This window comes from Lasiodiplodia theobromae, assembly GCF_012971845.1.
Source record: "Lasiodiplodia theobromae strain AM2As chromosome Unknown scaffold_2, whole genome shotgun sequence".
NCBI classification, from domain to species: domain Eukaryota; kingdom Fungi; phylum Ascomycota; class Dothideomycetes; order Botryosphaeriales; family Botryosphaeriaceae; genus Lasiodiplodia; species Lasiodiplodia theobromae.
The window spans coordinates 236,687-253,795 of record NW_023336495.1 but is presented as its reverse complement, the minus strand read 5'-3'; the positions used below and the strand labels follow the sequence as shown (position 1 = coordinate 253,795).

The 17,109-nt window shown below is 50.7% G+C and overlaps 4 protein-coding genes across 4 annotated transcripts; all 4 read right to left on the bottom strand.

Moving 5' to 3' along the window:
• Positions 1 to 273: 273 nt before the first annotated feature.
• LTHEOB_608 (F-box domain cyclin-containing protein) lies at positions 274 to 1,233 on the bottom strand (the record flags this gene model as incomplete). The annotated part of the gene is made up of 1 exon (XM_035515296.1): positions 274 to 1,233. The coding sequence occupies one exon, from the start codon at positions 1,231 to 1,233 to the stop codon at positions 274 to 276; it is 960 nt and encodes a 319-aa protein (XP_035369367.1).
• Positions 1,234 to 6,333: 5,100 nt separating this feature from the next.
• On the bottom strand, positions 6,334 to 8,322 carry LTHEOB_607 (Carboxylesterase; the record flags this gene model as incomplete). The annotated part of the gene is made up of 5 exons (XM_035515285.1): positions 6,334 to 6,678; positions 6,759 to 7,094; positions 7,163 to 7,456; positions 7,511 to 8,084; positions 8,132 to 8,322. 5 exons carry the CDS (start codon positions 8,320 to 8,322, stop codon positions 6,334 to 6,336), a joined length of 1,740 nt encoding a protein of 579 aa, XP_035369366.1.
• Positions 8,323 to 9,708: 1,386 nt separating this feature from the next.
• LTHEOB_606 (Peptidase m43 pregnancy-associated plasma-a) lies at positions 9,709 to 9,912 on the bottom strand (the record flags this gene model as incomplete). The annotated part of the gene is made up of 1 exon (XM_035515274.1): positions 9,709 to 9,912. One exon carries the CDS (start codon positions 9,910 to 9,912, stop codon positions 9,709 to 9,711), a length of 204 nt encoding a protein of 67 aa, XP_035369365.1.
• A 3,131-nt stretch (positions 9,913 to 13,043) lies between these two features.
• Positions 13,044 to 14,853, bottom strand: LTHEOB_605 (Peptidase A1; the record flags this gene model as incomplete). The annotated part of the gene is made up of 7 exons (XM_035515263.1): positions 13,044 to 13,122; positions 13,347 to 13,770; positions 13,842 to 13,939; positions 14,002 to 14,284; positions 14,340 to 14,463; positions 14,519 to 14,656; positions 14,704 to 14,853. The coding sequence occupies 7 exons, from the start codon at positions 14,851 to 14,853 to the stop codon at positions 13,044 to 13,046; spliced, it is 1,296 nt and encodes a 431-aa protein (XP_035369364.1).
• Positions 14,854 to 17,109: the final 2,256 nt, after the last annotated feature.

Genomic DNA, 17,109 nt, shown 5'->3' with positions numbered 1-17,109 from the left:
GCTGGGGAAAATCCTCGCTTTAATTAAGTCAGAGAAGCTTTTACACCCTCGCCTGATGGATGTCAGAAACTAACTCCTTTCGTCTCACTGCCACCCATTGAAAACCAAGAAAACACAATATCACACGCTAGATGTTAGAGAGTACGAAACTCACTAGCCTAGACATAAGTACACAAACTACACATATGCGGTAGCTTAGATTCCATAACTAGAGAAGACAGAGATTCGTCTCAGGACTCGTGTCGCAATTGAGCATACTATCTATCCATTTTCTTACAATGGACCTACGTCCCCGACGTTAACGGGCATGGTCCCGTACCGTTTGTGCTCGCTCTCAAGGACCTCCAACTGACGGCGTAGCCATGCAATCCAAGATGCAGCGCTCATGATTCCTTCAATCCATGGCCCATCCTTCCAGACCCCTCGCTCAACCGCATCTCGATCAAGATGGGTAACATTATAGATCCCGTAGGCATTAGGGTCGGGTTGTTTACGGAACGGTTGAACCGAACAGTTGTACGCTGCTCCAAGCCCAGACATGACCAGGACGTACTCGATCCTGCGTTCTTCGAGCCCGCCTTCTTCTCTGCGGACAGAAGTCGGACCCGTAGACCACACGGGTATGGCCACCCCGACATCATGATCCGCCACCTTTCGCTGCAGCCGCTCCAGGCCTCCGTTCATGTTAAGCCATGCGTCCCGATCGCCCTTCCAGACGCTGCTCCCATCCGCTCCTCTCGTGACCTTGTCCCAAACGTAGAGCGGAATTCGTGGCCGAGTCGGCTGTGCGGCGAGTAAATTGTGGCCGTACAGCTTCCAATACTGGTCCTCCGGAAGAATCAAGTCCTTGCCGCCATATCCGTCGGTGACGACCTCCATCTCCAGTCCCGGCCACGTCCATCCGATCACAGCCTTGGCGGGCCATTCGAGCACCCACAGTTCGAATTCCTCGGGCAGCGGCAGACCGCACGATATTTTCGCGAGGTACTGGCGTCGGTCGAAGTCGTACTGATTCACTGAAACGAGGCGGCGCGTCGGGAGGAAGTAGGGAGACCGGACCGTGTCGTCCCATAGGCGGAGGAGATCGCGGCGGGCGCGGCGGATGAAGGAGAGGTTGTTGTTGATGACTGTTTGCCAGCGCTTTGATGTGCTGCGCAGCAGGATCAGGTCGCGTAATTGTAGGTGCGATGCAATCTTCATTTTCAGCTCTGGGGGAAGCGCTTCGAGAGACATGGTGCAGTTGTTGTTGAGGAGTGCGTTGACTGTCGGATCTGTCGAGGTCTCTGAGGGCCCCTTTATCGAGTGTGGTCTGCCGTTGTGGAGGAAGACGGTCCAGAGACCGTGGCGGGGTAAACAAACCCCTGTTTTCTGTGCAACCTGAACATGGAATGCTGCTGCCTACAGAGGGGTGTTGCAGCCGATGGTTAGTGCAAAGAAGAGTACAGCCCTGGAACATAGTGGGACTATCACTCAGTTCCATTTTTCTTTTTGTTCGACTATGCGTAGTTGAAGCTATTATCCGGGCGTAAACATAGAATTAATAGTTATATTCACGTCCACACTGTAGCTTTTACTTCCGATGGCAAGAGTGAAAAAAACCTCAAGCTAGCCTTCGGCTGCAATTCCCCCCCATAGTGTCGGAAACCATGTAGGTGTTACACCGATCCCCAATTCTTTCATTTTGTCCTTTCAACGCTTGAGCTGTAATCATAGTATACACAACATTTTACAAGGCTTTAGAAGCTGAACAAAGGTTTCCAAAACCTGCTCCTTGATTTTTGGGGTTCTCCCCGAAGGAGCGATAGGCTGGCGCATGTTAGGAAACACTCTGAGACGTCTAAGCGACGACAAGGCTACCACCCTTTTTGTGGCTGATCTGCTATTAAAAGATTTTCAAATTTTGCGCTGCACAACAGCCACGGCGCCAAAGGCTTTGAACGGTCGCTTTTTATTGGCAGCTAATATCATAAGCGCCTGAAGCCTGGCTCATGTGTCGTGCAAGCAGTCCTTTAGATATGCAGGGGCATATTGACACAGCCTTTCTCGTAGATGACCAGCCCCAATGTCTATCTAATATTAAACCTAGCCCAATTCCATCACTTTTACTTAAGATTCCTGCCCCAACCGCCTTCAGCATAATCCTGTTCTCAACCGACCCTATAGCCTCCATCGCTGAAACTCAGCACAGTGCTGCTGAACAATCAAAAACCATGGCGGACGAAGACGCCACCCTCCGCCACTCCAACTCTGTGCACTCAGATATCGATTTACGCCAAATGGCCTCAAATCTTTCTCAAAATTTATCATCACATGAGAAAACGGAACGCACTATCTCACACGATAGAGAACAGCTTGATCCGGATATCCATAAACGGTTATGGACTCCATTCTTCCTCCGTCGATACACTCTTCTTTCGTTCATCGCATTCTACCTCTTTATCGCCGCTAGCCTTGTTGTGCTTCTCGTCATTGATAGGGCTCAACAAGGTCTAGCCAGCGCTCGGACATCACAACACTATCTTTGGACGTACGGGCCAACTGCGATTCTCACCCTTGCCGCAACATTCTGGGGACAAGTCGAATACCGAGCGAAACAGGTCATGCCATGGGGTGTCCTGCGTACGGGACCTACCAAGGCTTCTGAGACGCTGTTCATCGATTATGTTTCCATCAACCAGATCAATGCCCTTATCAGATCATTCAAAGCTCGACATTTCCCAGTGACAGTTGTGGTCATGGGATCTATGTTGATCAAACTACTGGTAGTCATATCGACCAGTCTTCTGGTATTAGAGGAACACCGACGGGCGATTGAGAATGTGCCCGTGTTCTCTACGGAAGTGTACAATACAACGTACTGGGAATCGGAGACTGATGGTTACATCACCCCAGTTTTGTACACGATCGCAATGAGTTTGTACAATATATCGTACCGTGCAGGCACGTTGAAAGAGCAAGCGGTACCCAGTCTAGATTTCCAGCCGCTAAACCTGAGTAAGCTAGGGCCACAAACTCGTCTCTTCTATCTGTGAATACTGACTTGCTCACAGGAAATCATGATACCATCGAAGTTGGTTTGCCTACTTTCCAGACTGATATAAGCTGCGAAACAGCAAGACTCACGTCAATGACTGTACGCGACAAAAGTCTCGGCATTGAATTCGAAACTTCATCGTCTACCTTTCAATACCTCTTCCTTGACTTATATGAAGAGTGGATGGGCGCTTCAGCAGACTTCCATTTAATGAAAGAGCAATATTTAGGCGAGAATAGGTATGGCATCTTCTCCGGGTATATGAGGCCGCACACATCGAACTTTCGTCCATATACCGCCGAACCAAGTCATAATAGCGATACAAACGAGTCAAGCATCATGACTATTCTTGTTTGCCAGCCAAAGTACAAGATAACGCCATTTTCCGTCAAGATGGATTCCGACCAGATGCTGCTATCGAATCCGTCTCCTACACACCTTTCAAATTCAAGGAAACAGCTGGCAGACCTGGGCGACGACGACTTTTTTCTCAAGCTAAATATTGCGGTAGGGACGATGGATATTTGGAGACCTATACTAGAGTTGGGAGGAGTTGGCATGGAGGATGTATATTCCGATCGAAAAACCGGAGACGACATCGATTCAACACTTTTCACCCTCCTGATTCTTGGAAGAGTACGCCACATCGAATCACTGCTGGATCCAAATGTACTTGAGGACGCTTACAGAAACCTTTTCCAATCCGCATCGGCTCAATTGGCAAAAGCCCGGCTTTTGTCGTCGGGATCAGAACTATACAAGGCGACAATACACACCACACAGCAACGGATCCATGTACGCAATGTCTCTGTTTACTGCGCTCTTGGACTCCTAGCAGCCTTGATTATTACCACTGCTATATTGTGTATTGTGGCACCACACAACATTGCCAGTAGGGACATAGACTCTATTGGTGGCTTTTCAACTATTCTTTCTCGGAGTTTCGATTTATCAACCTACCTTTCTGGAGCTGGATGTGCACATTTGGCTAGGATGCGAGATGCTATGAGTTCGAAATGGTGTAAAAGTCATGCCAGACACGTTAACGGTAATCCGCACTTTGGAATTGACTTTTACGGGGAAGACAATCTGGGTGAATCACTCCAAGGCCAGAAGAGTTCCTCCGACAATATTCAGTGGTGGCGGCCTTTTGCTGTCTCTGCTGTGCACAAAGCCTTGGTCTTGTTCTCAGTCACTACCATCATTGTCGCATTAGAAGTTCTTCACCATCAGTCACAGATCAATAGTGGCCTAGTCAAGATCAGCAACCAAGGCATCGTCCGGTATGCATGGCTCTATGTCCCGGTTCTGGTCATGATGGCCATTCAGTTACTTGTCGCCATGATCAGCTCCACGTCTAACCTCATCTTACCGTACCACGAGCTGCGACTCTGGCCTTCTAATGGTGAAAGAGCACTACTGAGTAAACAGTCCTCTCTTCTCACTGTGCACGCTCTATACAATTCCATAAATCACCGACATTGGGCTATCACTGCAACATCTGTCTCAATGCTGCTGAGCCCATTCCTCACGATAGCCGCAGCTGGGCTGTACACCGCCGAAACCGTCCCAAGCGCCGAGACCGTGCCCCTGCGGATCCAGGATACCCTTCTCTCAGCGGAAACTCGAGAATACTGGCTAAACTACGAGACAAACGTCTCCAGTGCCAGCAATGCTGTTTTCATCTCAAGTGTACTGATGCATTACGAGGACATGGTTTATCCGGCTTGGACAGTTCCCGGTTTGGTCTTTCCAAAGATTGAGAGCTTGGAGAGGGAGAATTCCTCCAACCCCAAAGATTCTCCCACATTCTTCGAGGACCAGTCTTCGGTCACTGTCCGGCTAACAGCGCTTCGACCTTCTCTGAATTGTTCAATTTTGGCCGACGATGAACTCAATATCACAATCCATTCGATGAAAATAGAAATGGAAACGGTCCAAGATATCGACATCACTGTAAAGTATCCAGATGGATGTGTTGTCGACGATAAAGGTTATAATTATGGCCTTCAACCATGGTCCATCTTCTATGGTGAACCGAAGCTTGGCAAAGCACGGGATATTCGGTCGGCTACAGGGCTGCCGTCCTGCCCTTCTTTGATGATGGCATATGGGTGGAACAACGATACACCGTCTATTCATGTGGCCATGTGTGACGGCTTTGTTGAGGAAGTACAGGTGGACACAACGTTTTCATTGCCGTCGTTCGATATCTTGGACGCGCAGATCGACGAGAACACAGCACGTCGTGTAGAAAACGGAAGCGCCTCACTAGGTCACCTGCTACATGTGGCAGATGTGAGCGAACAAACTTTTGAGATGGCGACAGGCTTTTATGGTTTCGACTCGTTCTTTAGCGCGATTGTTCGCAGATTAGAGACGCAGTCGCTCCACTGGAATGATATTCTCGGGAAAGAAGGATTGCCACAACTTGTAGATGTTATTCAGGACGACTGGCGCACGGTATTCCCACAGTATCTGAATCTCAGGAGTCGCACAAGGATACAAGGGGAAAACTCAGTGGTCAACGGCACGATTATCCGGCCTAACCAGTACCGCCTTCAACAATCGGAAATTTCCACTCGAATCCTCGAAGTCCTCCTCGGACTTATTGGAGTGTGCGTCGGCATATCCTTCTGGGCTATGAACACAAAGGAAATCCTACCGAAGAATCCCTGTTCCATCGCTGCACAGGCTAGTCTGCTTGCTGGATCGAGCATGCTGAGAGAGGAAGTCATTCCACCAGGCTCTGAATGGTGCAACGACAAGGAACTGCGCAAAATGAGAGTGTTTGATGGATTTCTGTTTAGCATGGGGTGGCGAGGAGGGGCTGATGGCGAAAGGCGGTGGTTTGGCATCGACGTGGGAAGATCTGATTGGTCACGCTGATGGACCTTCAACCAAGGTATGTGGGTGTTGTGATTTTCGATATCTATAAAGACCTTATGATCAGTTTTGAACTGGCAAGGGATATACAGTCGTTACTGATCAGGCTCGGGGTAACCGAGCGGAAATATCGAAGGGACAAGAAGGAGACTACTTCATTGGTTGGTTTACTTGAAAGTTGCTTGAGGATATTCGGCATGGTGGCTCTACATCTTTTGTATAAGTGCATTATATTTGCAATCCAAAGGTACCACCACATTTCTAGCTTTCATTCGAAATTTCCAGCCCATGTCCTAGAACCGAAAAATTCAAGCTAGAGATCCGAGATCCCCAACTCTTACTTTCCTTCACATTCGGGGGAGTCCGCTTTTCAGGAAACTGCAATCAGCGAGTAAATTCTCAAATCATCCTCCCTAGATGACCAACACCTCCCCCAACCCCCTCAAAACCTCACACCTCGCCGCGCGCCCGCCCTCCCACTCATCCGCCCTCACCGTCCTCTCATCCAACTCCACCCCCGGATCAACATAAAACGTCAACCCCAGCGCCTCGAACGGCGTGCCGCCCGTCGCATTCACATTCCGCATCCGCGGCTCGCGCAGCTCGTACCGCGGCCACCCAGCGGGCGGCGCGTCGCCCGTCACGAACGCCCCGAACGCATTCTGCATCGCCGTCTGCACGCTGGCGCCGACGGGGAAGGCGGGCGTGGGGAAGTAGTGCAGGATGTCCAGCGCGTGGAAGGCCGGGGTGACGGAGAACTGGGGGGCTGTGTGTTAGCTGAGGGCAGAAGAACAGGGGAGGGAGGGGAGGGGGCTGCGGGGGGTGGGGGCTGGCTGACCTGGTATTGGAAGGCGTCGCGGCCCTGCTTGGCGAAGGCGGACGCGAGCCAGTATGCCGGGCAGACGAAGGTGATTTCGCCGTAGATGGCGTTTGCGACCTGCTGGTGGCCGATTGCTAGCTCGGACTGGTTGACGGCGGTGGGCGGGTGGTCGCCTGTTGTGGGGAACTTCGGGGTGGAGGGGCTGTCGGGGACGTCCGGGGTGGGGTAGACGTCGAGGATCTTGGTGATGTCGTCGTTGGTCAGGCGTGGGAAGTAGGTGCGCAGGAAGTCTACGACGTCGTCTGATGTTGTGATGTTCTGCGGGATGAAGAGGTAGCCCTCATTGGCGTTGTTCTGCCGGTAGATGCGCCCGTTAGCTCTTCTGGTTGACATGACTGACTCAATGGAGTTGTATGACTTACGCCAGTCAACAGACGCTTGCCGTTCATGTGGCCTTTGAGTGCCTGGCTTGGTCGCTGTTTGATCAACGCACCATCAACAACCGGCTTGAATTCGAATATGCCGACGAGAGCGGACGTCGCAATTTCTTCATTGGCAGACATTAAAGCTTCGCTGGAAGCTGCTTGAAGGCACTCGAAGACATCGGAATGGTTGTCAGCGCAGCCAGCCAGCTTCGCGAATTCCTGGTAAGTGCTGACGACCTCTGGCGAGTCGTACTCGAAGTACTGCGGGAGGAAAGGGCTAGCCGCGATTGCCTATATCATCTGTGAGCTCACGTTTCCACAATTTTCCGTCGGCTGGAAACTCACGTTGGAGAACAACTGATCCCCCTGAGCTCCGCCATAAGCAATGATATGGTTCATGACCGAGCCTGCGCCCGCAGACTCCCCCGCCAATGTGACGCGGCTCGCATCACCTCCGAAAAGGCCGATGTACTTCTGGACCCATTGCAGCGTCATCTGCTGGTCCAGCAGACCAGCGTTCAGCGCTCCCTTGTGTCGCACCTCCTCGGAGGACAAGAAGCCGAAGGCGCCGAGGCGGTACTGGATGACGACGGCAACGAAGTCTTGTTTATTCGTGTTAATCAGTGACGAAGGATCGTAGGGCGTCATGGCGCCGAGTTCGTAGCCGCCGCCATGGACCCACACGAAGACGGGGAGATTTTCTGCGTTCTCGGGGGCGTAGACGTTAAGGAACAGGCAGTCTTCGCTCTGAGGATCGTTCAAAGTGAACAATTGCTGGATCTCAGGAGACGAAAGAGCAGGCGCAGACTGTGGGCAAATTGGTGCAGCGGCCGTGGCGTTCTGGGGACGCCGGTTGGTGGGCGGCACCTCTGGCGCCCGGAAACGTCGCCCACCCAGCGGCGCGGCGGCAAACCGGATCCTGAACGACCATGAGTAAGGAATCGTGAAAGAAAGCAGGTGACCCACCCTTGCCAGACGTTGAGGTCCGTAGTCGAGCTGTGGTAGCCTTCGTAGACGCCGTAACCCAGGTCGACCTTCAGGCCGTCCGCCGCGGGAGGCCATTTGTGGCATACGGCATCGTACGGGTTATTAGGCAGGGGGTTTGCATTGGAAAATGGCAGTGCAGCTGCCAGCGCAAGAGCGAATTCTTTGAACATGTTTGCAAAAGCTAATGAAGACTGCAGTGTGTACAGCCAGGATAGTCCCCGTTACGCAGACCCTTTATATACCCATATTTCCTCTATTTGCCTTCAGCAGGCAACCATCGTGCAACTGCAGGATGGAAAAAGGAATTATCGGATACCGGCAAAGATGGTGGGCGAGGTGGTCAGGAGTTCAGCTAAGCCTTCGTTGCTTTTTGTCACTCAGCTCTGCCGGATTGCTACATCGAGCAATGCACGCGAGGTATTACCATTACGTCTGCCAAACGCAGGAACATGACGATCACACGCGGGTTCCTACGTCGGCGAAGTACCCAGATCCAAGTGTGATGGTTGTTGAGTAGCCCGCCTGAAGTGACGTAAGCCCACAGCCAATGAGGGATTCGAGGCTTAGACCACTTACCGCATTGGGGAAAATTCGAGATCCATCCACCAAACAAAAATTAGAACATCACATGTTGCTTCCTAAGCTGGAAAAAGAGGCGAGGCTGGATCAAAATGATGGTGGGAGGGGTGTCTCAGCCAACGTGGGGCAATTACAGAGCCTCAGCTGAAGCGTCTTTGGTGGATTTCAGCTTCATGCCAAGAGTCGCCGAAAAAGCAACATCACGCGCTGCTCACGATAATTTCTTCTCGGCACAATCGCTTAGAGATAAGAACATGGTACATTGTTGCACAAACGACGCCACAATAGAGTCGCTTCCGCAGTCACGCCCTTGCACTTTTGGGTAAATATTCATCGTATTGGGCCGGGATGATTTTTTTCCCGCTCAGGTGGTACCATAGCGTATCTCAAAGGGTTAAGACCTCCGTTGCAATTCTAATCAGCGGCCGAAGTGACAGTTAAGGTAGGTCATGGAGCTGCAAAGGGCTTTTCTCCCGAAAATCATGAGTAGCTGAAGAGATCACCGGACATAAATCTGATTTCGTAACCTGGACAAGCCAGTCAACAATGGATCCAGCTGGTGAAAATAATTTTCTGTGAATTCTTCTGTACGTCTGAGCTAGCCTAAACCATATCTCTGTCCGGCAGCGCTAATCAGGCAGGTTAATAGCATACAGTATAGCCTAAACTCCGTCATGTAGCGCAAGGTAGTACGGCATGGGGATAATAGCTATTTTTTGATAATATGGTAGATGGAATCAAACTATCACTTCTTAGTACATATGCAGGGCGAATGAAAACAAAAGCCATGTACGACGCTGTGCTACCTGGATGAATATCGTGAAACCCCTATAGAGCCGACATCCCCGGCAACGTGAACGAACAATACTCTTTCAACTCCGAACTACACGTTTTATAGGTCCGCTCATCTCGTATAAATTTTGGATTCTGAATGCATCATCAGCGCATTTCTTACGTACATAGCTGTGTAAGAAAGCTTACCGCAGGAAGACATCCTGATGGAACTCTTTGAGGAGAGACTTGTACGCTTCCTCCCGTCTACCTGAGTCAGAGCTCTCTTGAAGTTGAGCCCAGGCAGGATTGTGAGAAATGTTCGACTGTCTCAAGCAGAATTCAACGGCTTCGCCGTATGCGATGCCCATACAGTTCTTGACGGCCCTGATTGTAGCACCTAGCTTCATGGTTTGATGCTCTTTGTTGCCTTGGTCATCTATACCAATAACCTTCAACGCAAACTTTCTCCGGCCTTTGGACTCATATTCGTGGACACCAACAACTGGCTCTGCAATCGCAATTTCGGTGAGTAGTATCCCAATCATAAGTGTATGAGGTTCCATTTGCTCCAGAAGTCTTCCCTGGTCGGTTTTAGTGTTCTCAATCTCCAGAACGAACCAATGTTGTTGACTTGCGTAGTTTTTGAAACGGAAAAGTTGTGTACTTCGGATATTGGTGAGCCATGACGTTCCCAGGAGCTGGAGACCAAATTCCACAGCCTTGAACGCGAGATCAAATCGCTCCACGCTCGGAAATTCTTCAAACGCCTCAGCCGACGATTTTCCGTGAATGCCGTCGAGGAGGTCACTCAGCTTGACTCTGGAAGACTTGCCGAACGAGACTTCGTTGGGCACCGGGTATTTGCTCTGGAACCAAATGACAGAGTCTGCTAGGTTTCCGGGCTGGGCTACAATGAACCTTTCACTGTTTCTGACCAAAATGGTAGAACACGCTGTTTGAAAGTCCGTTGGGCTCTGACCAATTCCTGGTGCAGCTTTAGCGAGAGAGAGCACCCCGGAGTCCCCAGAGGCAGGTAACGGGCCTTCGACCAGTAACTCTTGCTCCAGGCCGGTTTGTTGCCACGAAACGGAGAAATGAAACTGTAGACCTGACCAGTCCGCCACTCTGCTGGTGAGAAGTCCGATATCCAGCTTCAGGTCATAGTTACTATTTCCGTTGTCGCCTTGCGAGGAGCCTGGCCTTGGTACACTCCCTCCCTCGCTCGTATCGCCCTTGAGACACCAGCCGTAGAGAGCTCTTGAAGCATCGCGTGTGCAAAGGGCTCTCTGTAGTGTTGCTCTTGCACGAATTTCGTTTGCAACATCGCTGTTCGATACACTTCGCGGAACATCGGGATGATTAGAGAAGAAGAATTTGAAGGAGTCGCCGTCAATCTTTGTGAACTTATTGTCGAGGCTTTGAAGAAGGACCTTCAATGTTTCTTTTTTGGACAGAACGAAGTTGGCTCTCGTCTTGGTGTCAGTCGCGCTTTTTGCAGTCTTGAGAGCCTCGCCATATAGGTCGGCCCTCGGAGCCCTCATAAAACCTTTGAAGAAGTGAAATGACTGGATAAGATTAGTGCTGATACAAATATAGCCCATGTATACTTGGCAACTTTCCATTTCCATGCTTTGATGTCAGGCATCATGGTAATCTTACCTCTTTCTTGTTTTCCGGAAGCTCTAGGATTCGGGTCTCGAAAAGCTGACGCTGGATACTGATTTCTCTTGTATGCGTTTGACCCAGCAACTTCGCCATAAGTAATGCGAATCTTTTACAGTCGTGAAGAATGCTGGATAGCTGGTACATGATGCTTCCGCTACCAATTTCACCCCACACAGCTCTGACAAGTTCATCGTCGGCTTCTTGAGTTATACACCATGTGGCTATCCACACCTGGAGGCGCCCTTGAAAGCAATCGAAGTCGCCAGCTATCTCGAACAGTTGAGCGCCGGCTTCGTTAAAGTCGCGTAAAAGCTTGACCAGCGCCGTGACAGTGTGCTTGGTGAATTGGATAACTGCAAGGGCTGCCGAGGCAGTCTCAAAGCCGCTCATGATCACCAATGTGGCCTGAAGGGAGGACCCGCTGGATGGAAGTGGTGATGAGTGTTTCAGCCTGATCGACCTCAGTTCACTTGATTATCAATTGCAGCCCCCACCCATTACCGAGCGCTTATAACACGCATACCCCGCTTCTGAGGTATGTCACGTTTCTGACACGCGACCAGCGTCTATTGGACAAAGCACGACAGATACGTCACGTTTGTTCTCAATGCCGAGGAGATGCAACATCGCGAACCTGAACTTTCAACCGTCTCTATTTGCCAAGATGGAAGCTCAACAGCCGGCACACGAGCAACACACAGACGTCAACCAAAACAACGAGCTTGAGGACAGATCAAAAACCCTATTCACGTGTCAGATTCGAGATGATCCCCTCGCGCCTGCGGAAGCCATATGCCACGCCTGCGTAGAAGCGCTTGATCACTTGGCTTCGGATGCCTTCTACGCAGCTGACGTAGCGTCCCGGCAATTTGCATCGGGGAGAATGCGACCTATAGGCCAAAGGCTAGATGGATTGAGATTGCGACTCGAGATCTGGATGGTAGATGTGGGTTTAGACACTACGGGGGCAACATCGGTTCCTTGGAATGAAGATGACTATTTTGAACCTGCTGTTGGGAGGAAAGTACGAACGATCTCCAAGTCTTGTAAGACTGTCGCATCTTTCTTAAGAGAGATGTACCAGGACTCTCAATTTATGGCTTCTGATGGGGAGACCGCTGGGTATTCACGCCACCCATGGAACAGTTTGGTTTGCGAATGCTAATCTCCAGTAGACGTGAGAGAGTGAGCTCGGTCACTCGAAACGGCGAATTCGTCAATGCGACACTGGACGATGTGGAGTCAACAATTTATAGTCTCACTGGGCTTGTGACCCCAATCTTGATGGCACGGGCGTTGAAAACAGGCACAGGCCAGTACTCGGAAATACACCGAAGGGTGCATACCATAATGCATGGTCCAATCTCCGCAGGTGCGGGTTACAATCCTCGACCAGGAAACAATGCAGACTTTGTGGATGGGGATCGTCCATCCTGCCCTTCCAGAGATTCCGTTTTCAACATTGAGCCAGCGACACAGGAAGCAGATCCACCAAGATCGTCGAGTAGTCAAAACGCCCCGGATACTTCTCCACCTCCTCAGTCGCACTCCGCAACTATTCAATCTCCCAAACATGATGGTGATCCACAGAAGCCTAGAATGCAACAGGAGAGCGGGCAGGGGACAAGGGAGATGATAGAGATCAAGCGTAAGGATCTGCAGGGAACACAACAAAAGGGCAATGTTCAGCCAAAGGACCAGGCGGAAAGGCAAGAGAAGGGCGAAATTGAGCGGGAGGATCAACGAGAAGTACAGGAAATGGGTAAAACTGAGCGAAAGGGCCAACAGGAAATAAGAGAGCCGGAGCGGCCAAGCCCTATGATTATGACTAGCACAGCTGCCGCTGGAGTTGCACTTGGAGGCACTGCTGCATTCACTGCTGACCACCTGTCCTCTCACGGTAGCGAAGATCAAGGTGGCAGAAGTTCTGTTCGTCGTTCCAACGATTCTGGCTACGGGGGCTCTTTAGAAAATGATGATGATGATGGTTGCTGTGGTTGCTGTGGGGACGATGAGGATGAAGAGCATGGATGTTGTTTTGGTTGGCACTAAGAAGTTTGTTTAATTGTTTTCCATCATTCAATCAAGTTCTTAGCCTCTCCTACATAATTTGCATCGAAATCTTTCCTGGCAGCCACCACTTCACAACAACCTATTTTGATACAACCCCGCATACCTCTCCATCGCCGCCGCGCCATCCGTCAAGCTCCCCAACCCCACGCGCGGCTGCACACTGTACAAATCCTCCGTCACGTAATCAAACACACTCAGCGTATTCCGCATAAACGGCACACCGATAATCGAGTCCGCAAACGTCCTGCTCCACGTGCCCAGCGCGGACTTGCACATCACCGTCCCGTTGACCACACCATGGTCGCTGGGGATTATCAAGTCGAGCGGGTCGACGGCGAACCAGCGGCCGTGGTAGTTCAGCTCGAGCAGCTGCGGCTCGGCGCAGTCGAAGTAGACGGCGTAGCCGTCCTGCACAATCGTCTTGCCCTTGAAGAGCGCGGCGACGGCGGTGAATTCTTGGTAGCGGAGGAGGATGGTTTGGGCGCCCGAGTCGAAGAGGGAGAGGTAGCGGCCTTGCGCGTCGATTGCTGTGGAGGGAGGCGTGTTAGTTTGTTGTGTGTGGCCTTGAGGGGCAGGGGGATGGAAGGGCAATTCTTACAGCTCTGCGTCATGTTGATCTCAACTCCGTTCATGCGCACGCCCTCCAGCTGGGAGGTCCAGGACATCGGGGCGAGACGGGCATCCTCGTAGCCGTAGCTGTGATTCAAATTAGTCAGCACATCTCTTTCGGCTACACAAAGTTGAATGGTAGAGCTTACTTGGGTGCGTCGATGATTTCGTTGTAGGAGATGTCTCCGATGATCGGAGCGTCCTCGATGGCGCCAAGTGTTAATTTTCCGGATATGGAATCAGGATCTCCCAGTCTCGGCAGGGTCAGCGAGAAGACGGGCTTCTCCAACAGACCTTCTGTGATCATGGCATCGATTGGAGGAAGCCGCTCGAAGAAGTAATAGTTGCGAGAAACGTTGCGCGGAGAGACACCAAGAATGCCTCCGAAAGACCCATTCTGGAACTCGCCCTTGCCCGCATAATAAAGAAGGGCTGAAGGCTTCTGTCAGAATTCGGATGTGTTATCGAACGAGAGAATTGAACATACGAGTGGCGAGATCTGGAATGGTAACGCCTCCAAAATCAACGGGCATGATGGACTGATTTCCATTCACGCCGGCAACTCCCACAACAGTGCCGAACGTCTCGTTCGCAACGATGACGGTTTCATTCTATAGCATTCTCTTAGTATTCCTGAAACAATGGACAGGCTAGGATCAGGCGCACGGTGATTTGGTAAAATGGGCTGTTGTAGCATCCACTGTCTGGATCAGTCGTGCTGCATTGGTTTGACCCAACGAAGAGATCTCCAGAGCCAGTATCGAGAAGAACCGGAACAGTTTGGCCATCGAAATCGAGATCAACCTGAGGCTGCGTTAGACAGGATATCCTAATGGCTTGGACAAACTGACCGTGTAGTATTGGTCATCGTTCCTGTTGGGTGGGATGGAAACATCAAGGACGCCAACTTTGCCGCTTTGGCGCACGACTGGCACAGCTAAAGAGAGGCATGAGCCCAGAAAGTTGGCCAAAACGAACGTAGAGAGTGCACGCGTTGCCATGGTGATTTTGTTCCTATCGAGTAACGAGAGAAGGGGTATGACAGCGAACGATGATGCCGTTCATTGCATCGACAAGTTATTTATCTCTCATACATCCGTGGTTGAGATCGTCTTGTTACAAGAACACGAGGTACGGTATACGAAGTGACTAACCAATGAAGGAAGGTCTTTCTAACGGTGCCAGCGGAGAACCAAGGAAAAGTGGGGAAACGCGGGGTTTCGATCGCGAAAGTGGTGTGCTTTGCGATACTTCAACTCATTATCCCTCAAAGTCGGGTTACATTTCTGCTTTTTTCATGTTTAGGTAGAAGGTTCACGCACTTTCCCGACCCTCCTCCCTCAGATCAATTAATAAGTGGATCCCCTCAGGTCCCGATTTCTTATTCTGGCCATGAACGTTCGTATTCTTATCGACATATTTAGAAACATAGATTGCGAGAGACCGGAGTTAAGCTTTGGGTTTCCTTTGCTACCTGCAAGGGACCCTTGTACTCACGGTTCTGTCGGGTGATCGGTTTCAGCGTGGGAAAGGTGCTACTAACTATACGGTGGGCGAAGCTACGGTGGGCAAAGCGGCATTTTACGCTGAACCTCCGAGGCATCCCCGATGCATTCACCGAACACCCTTCACGCCATCACAACGGATCTTCCAAATTCTACGTCATTCCACTACATCTCTTGGATGCATTTATACCGAATATCTAGTCGAAAATAAGCTATTTATACCACGTTGCCTCTTACTCGCTGCGATCCGAAGATTGCCCTCGGCCGATGCATCTGCGTCGATGTCCGAACGCAGCCGGCTTTAACGCCGAATAGGATAGCTGATGATAAATCATTTCTCATATTTTCATGCTATCAGTAGTCCATGGTTGAATTGCTTATTCTACCCCGTCTTCTCGTATACTTCAAGCCCAATCATCGGCGTGCGTTCCTTCGACAACTTTACATTCGTATTATTCGCAACGTCGTCCAACTGAGAAACCTTCCCATTCAAGGTGGCATTATCAAAGATATCCCGTTCAAGACCATAGAAGAGGTATGGCAACAGCGAAGACTTCCAAAGCCAGAGTTTCTCTCGACGGCTCAGAAGAGCGGAGGTAACCAGCAGCACTGCGGTAAAAAGAATCAGCGCCGAAGGCAGCGCAATCCACGGCCAATCCACCTCGATGTAGGTCTCATTTCCCCAGGCCTGGCCTGAAACTTCTGTCAGATTGCGTCCTGACCGAAGGCGGTTCGTCATGCTCGTCGCAATTGTCTCGAATGTTGATGATTGATTGGAAGTCTTGTACAGCGTTCTCGCAATGCTGAATCCCTCATCCACAGAAACGCGTGCTAACTGCGATGCCATACTTGTGGAAAATAGGCTTGACAGTATGCGCCCAGTACCAATCATGTCGACCACGTTGAGAAGGTATTTTTGCTGCTTGTCGTCTCGAGAGCCAATTTCATAGTACAGTGGATCACCGACTCGTCTCATTTGGTTCCAGAAAAGAGGTTCTGAGTGCACCAGCCTTGATTTTTTTGCCAGGCCAGTGCGTGTAACGGCTCCATACGTGCGGATACACCACTGGAGTGCGCACTCATGGATCTCTGCATCATCGGGAAGTCCCAAAGATCCAGTAGATGGTTGGACGCGAAGAATGCCAACGTTGACGATGTCCGCCTCTGACATCTCTGGCATGTTGTCTCGCACCGCGGCTTCTGAGGCTGTTGAATTCAACATGGTGTAAAAGTAAGTGGCGCTTCCAGACGGCCCGGCGGTCGCTGTTAAGTTTTCTCCTCCGGGCGTTGTATAATTGCAAGTTCTGGCAGATGCACTGTAAGAGATCCGTTCGTCTGGGCAGCTTTTTTGTGACAGTGTGGTCACATTGCGGCAACTTCCACACACGCCAAGCGTGCTGAACTCAGGCCATGTACAATTTCCGGCGGAGCAGTTCAAAAGTGATTCAGTTGTATCTGCAATGTTGAAGATACCAGCGATGATAGCTGCCTGCATTTGATCATCGGTGAATTCTGGAGAATAATCAGTTATTTTAACAGAAGACGCTTGGCGGACATACATACCGGGATCAAATGTGCCGCTTTTGGTGAAATTTCCGCCATCGTAAGCTGTGGCTACAGCGGTAGAGGCCAAGGCGTTCAATTGGGTGGAACGGGAAGGGTAGCTGATTATCTGCTGTGTAAATGGGTCGACTGCGAGGGCAGAGATGGTGATGATGCACCCCAAAGATGCCAACAGCGTTGTGTGCGTGG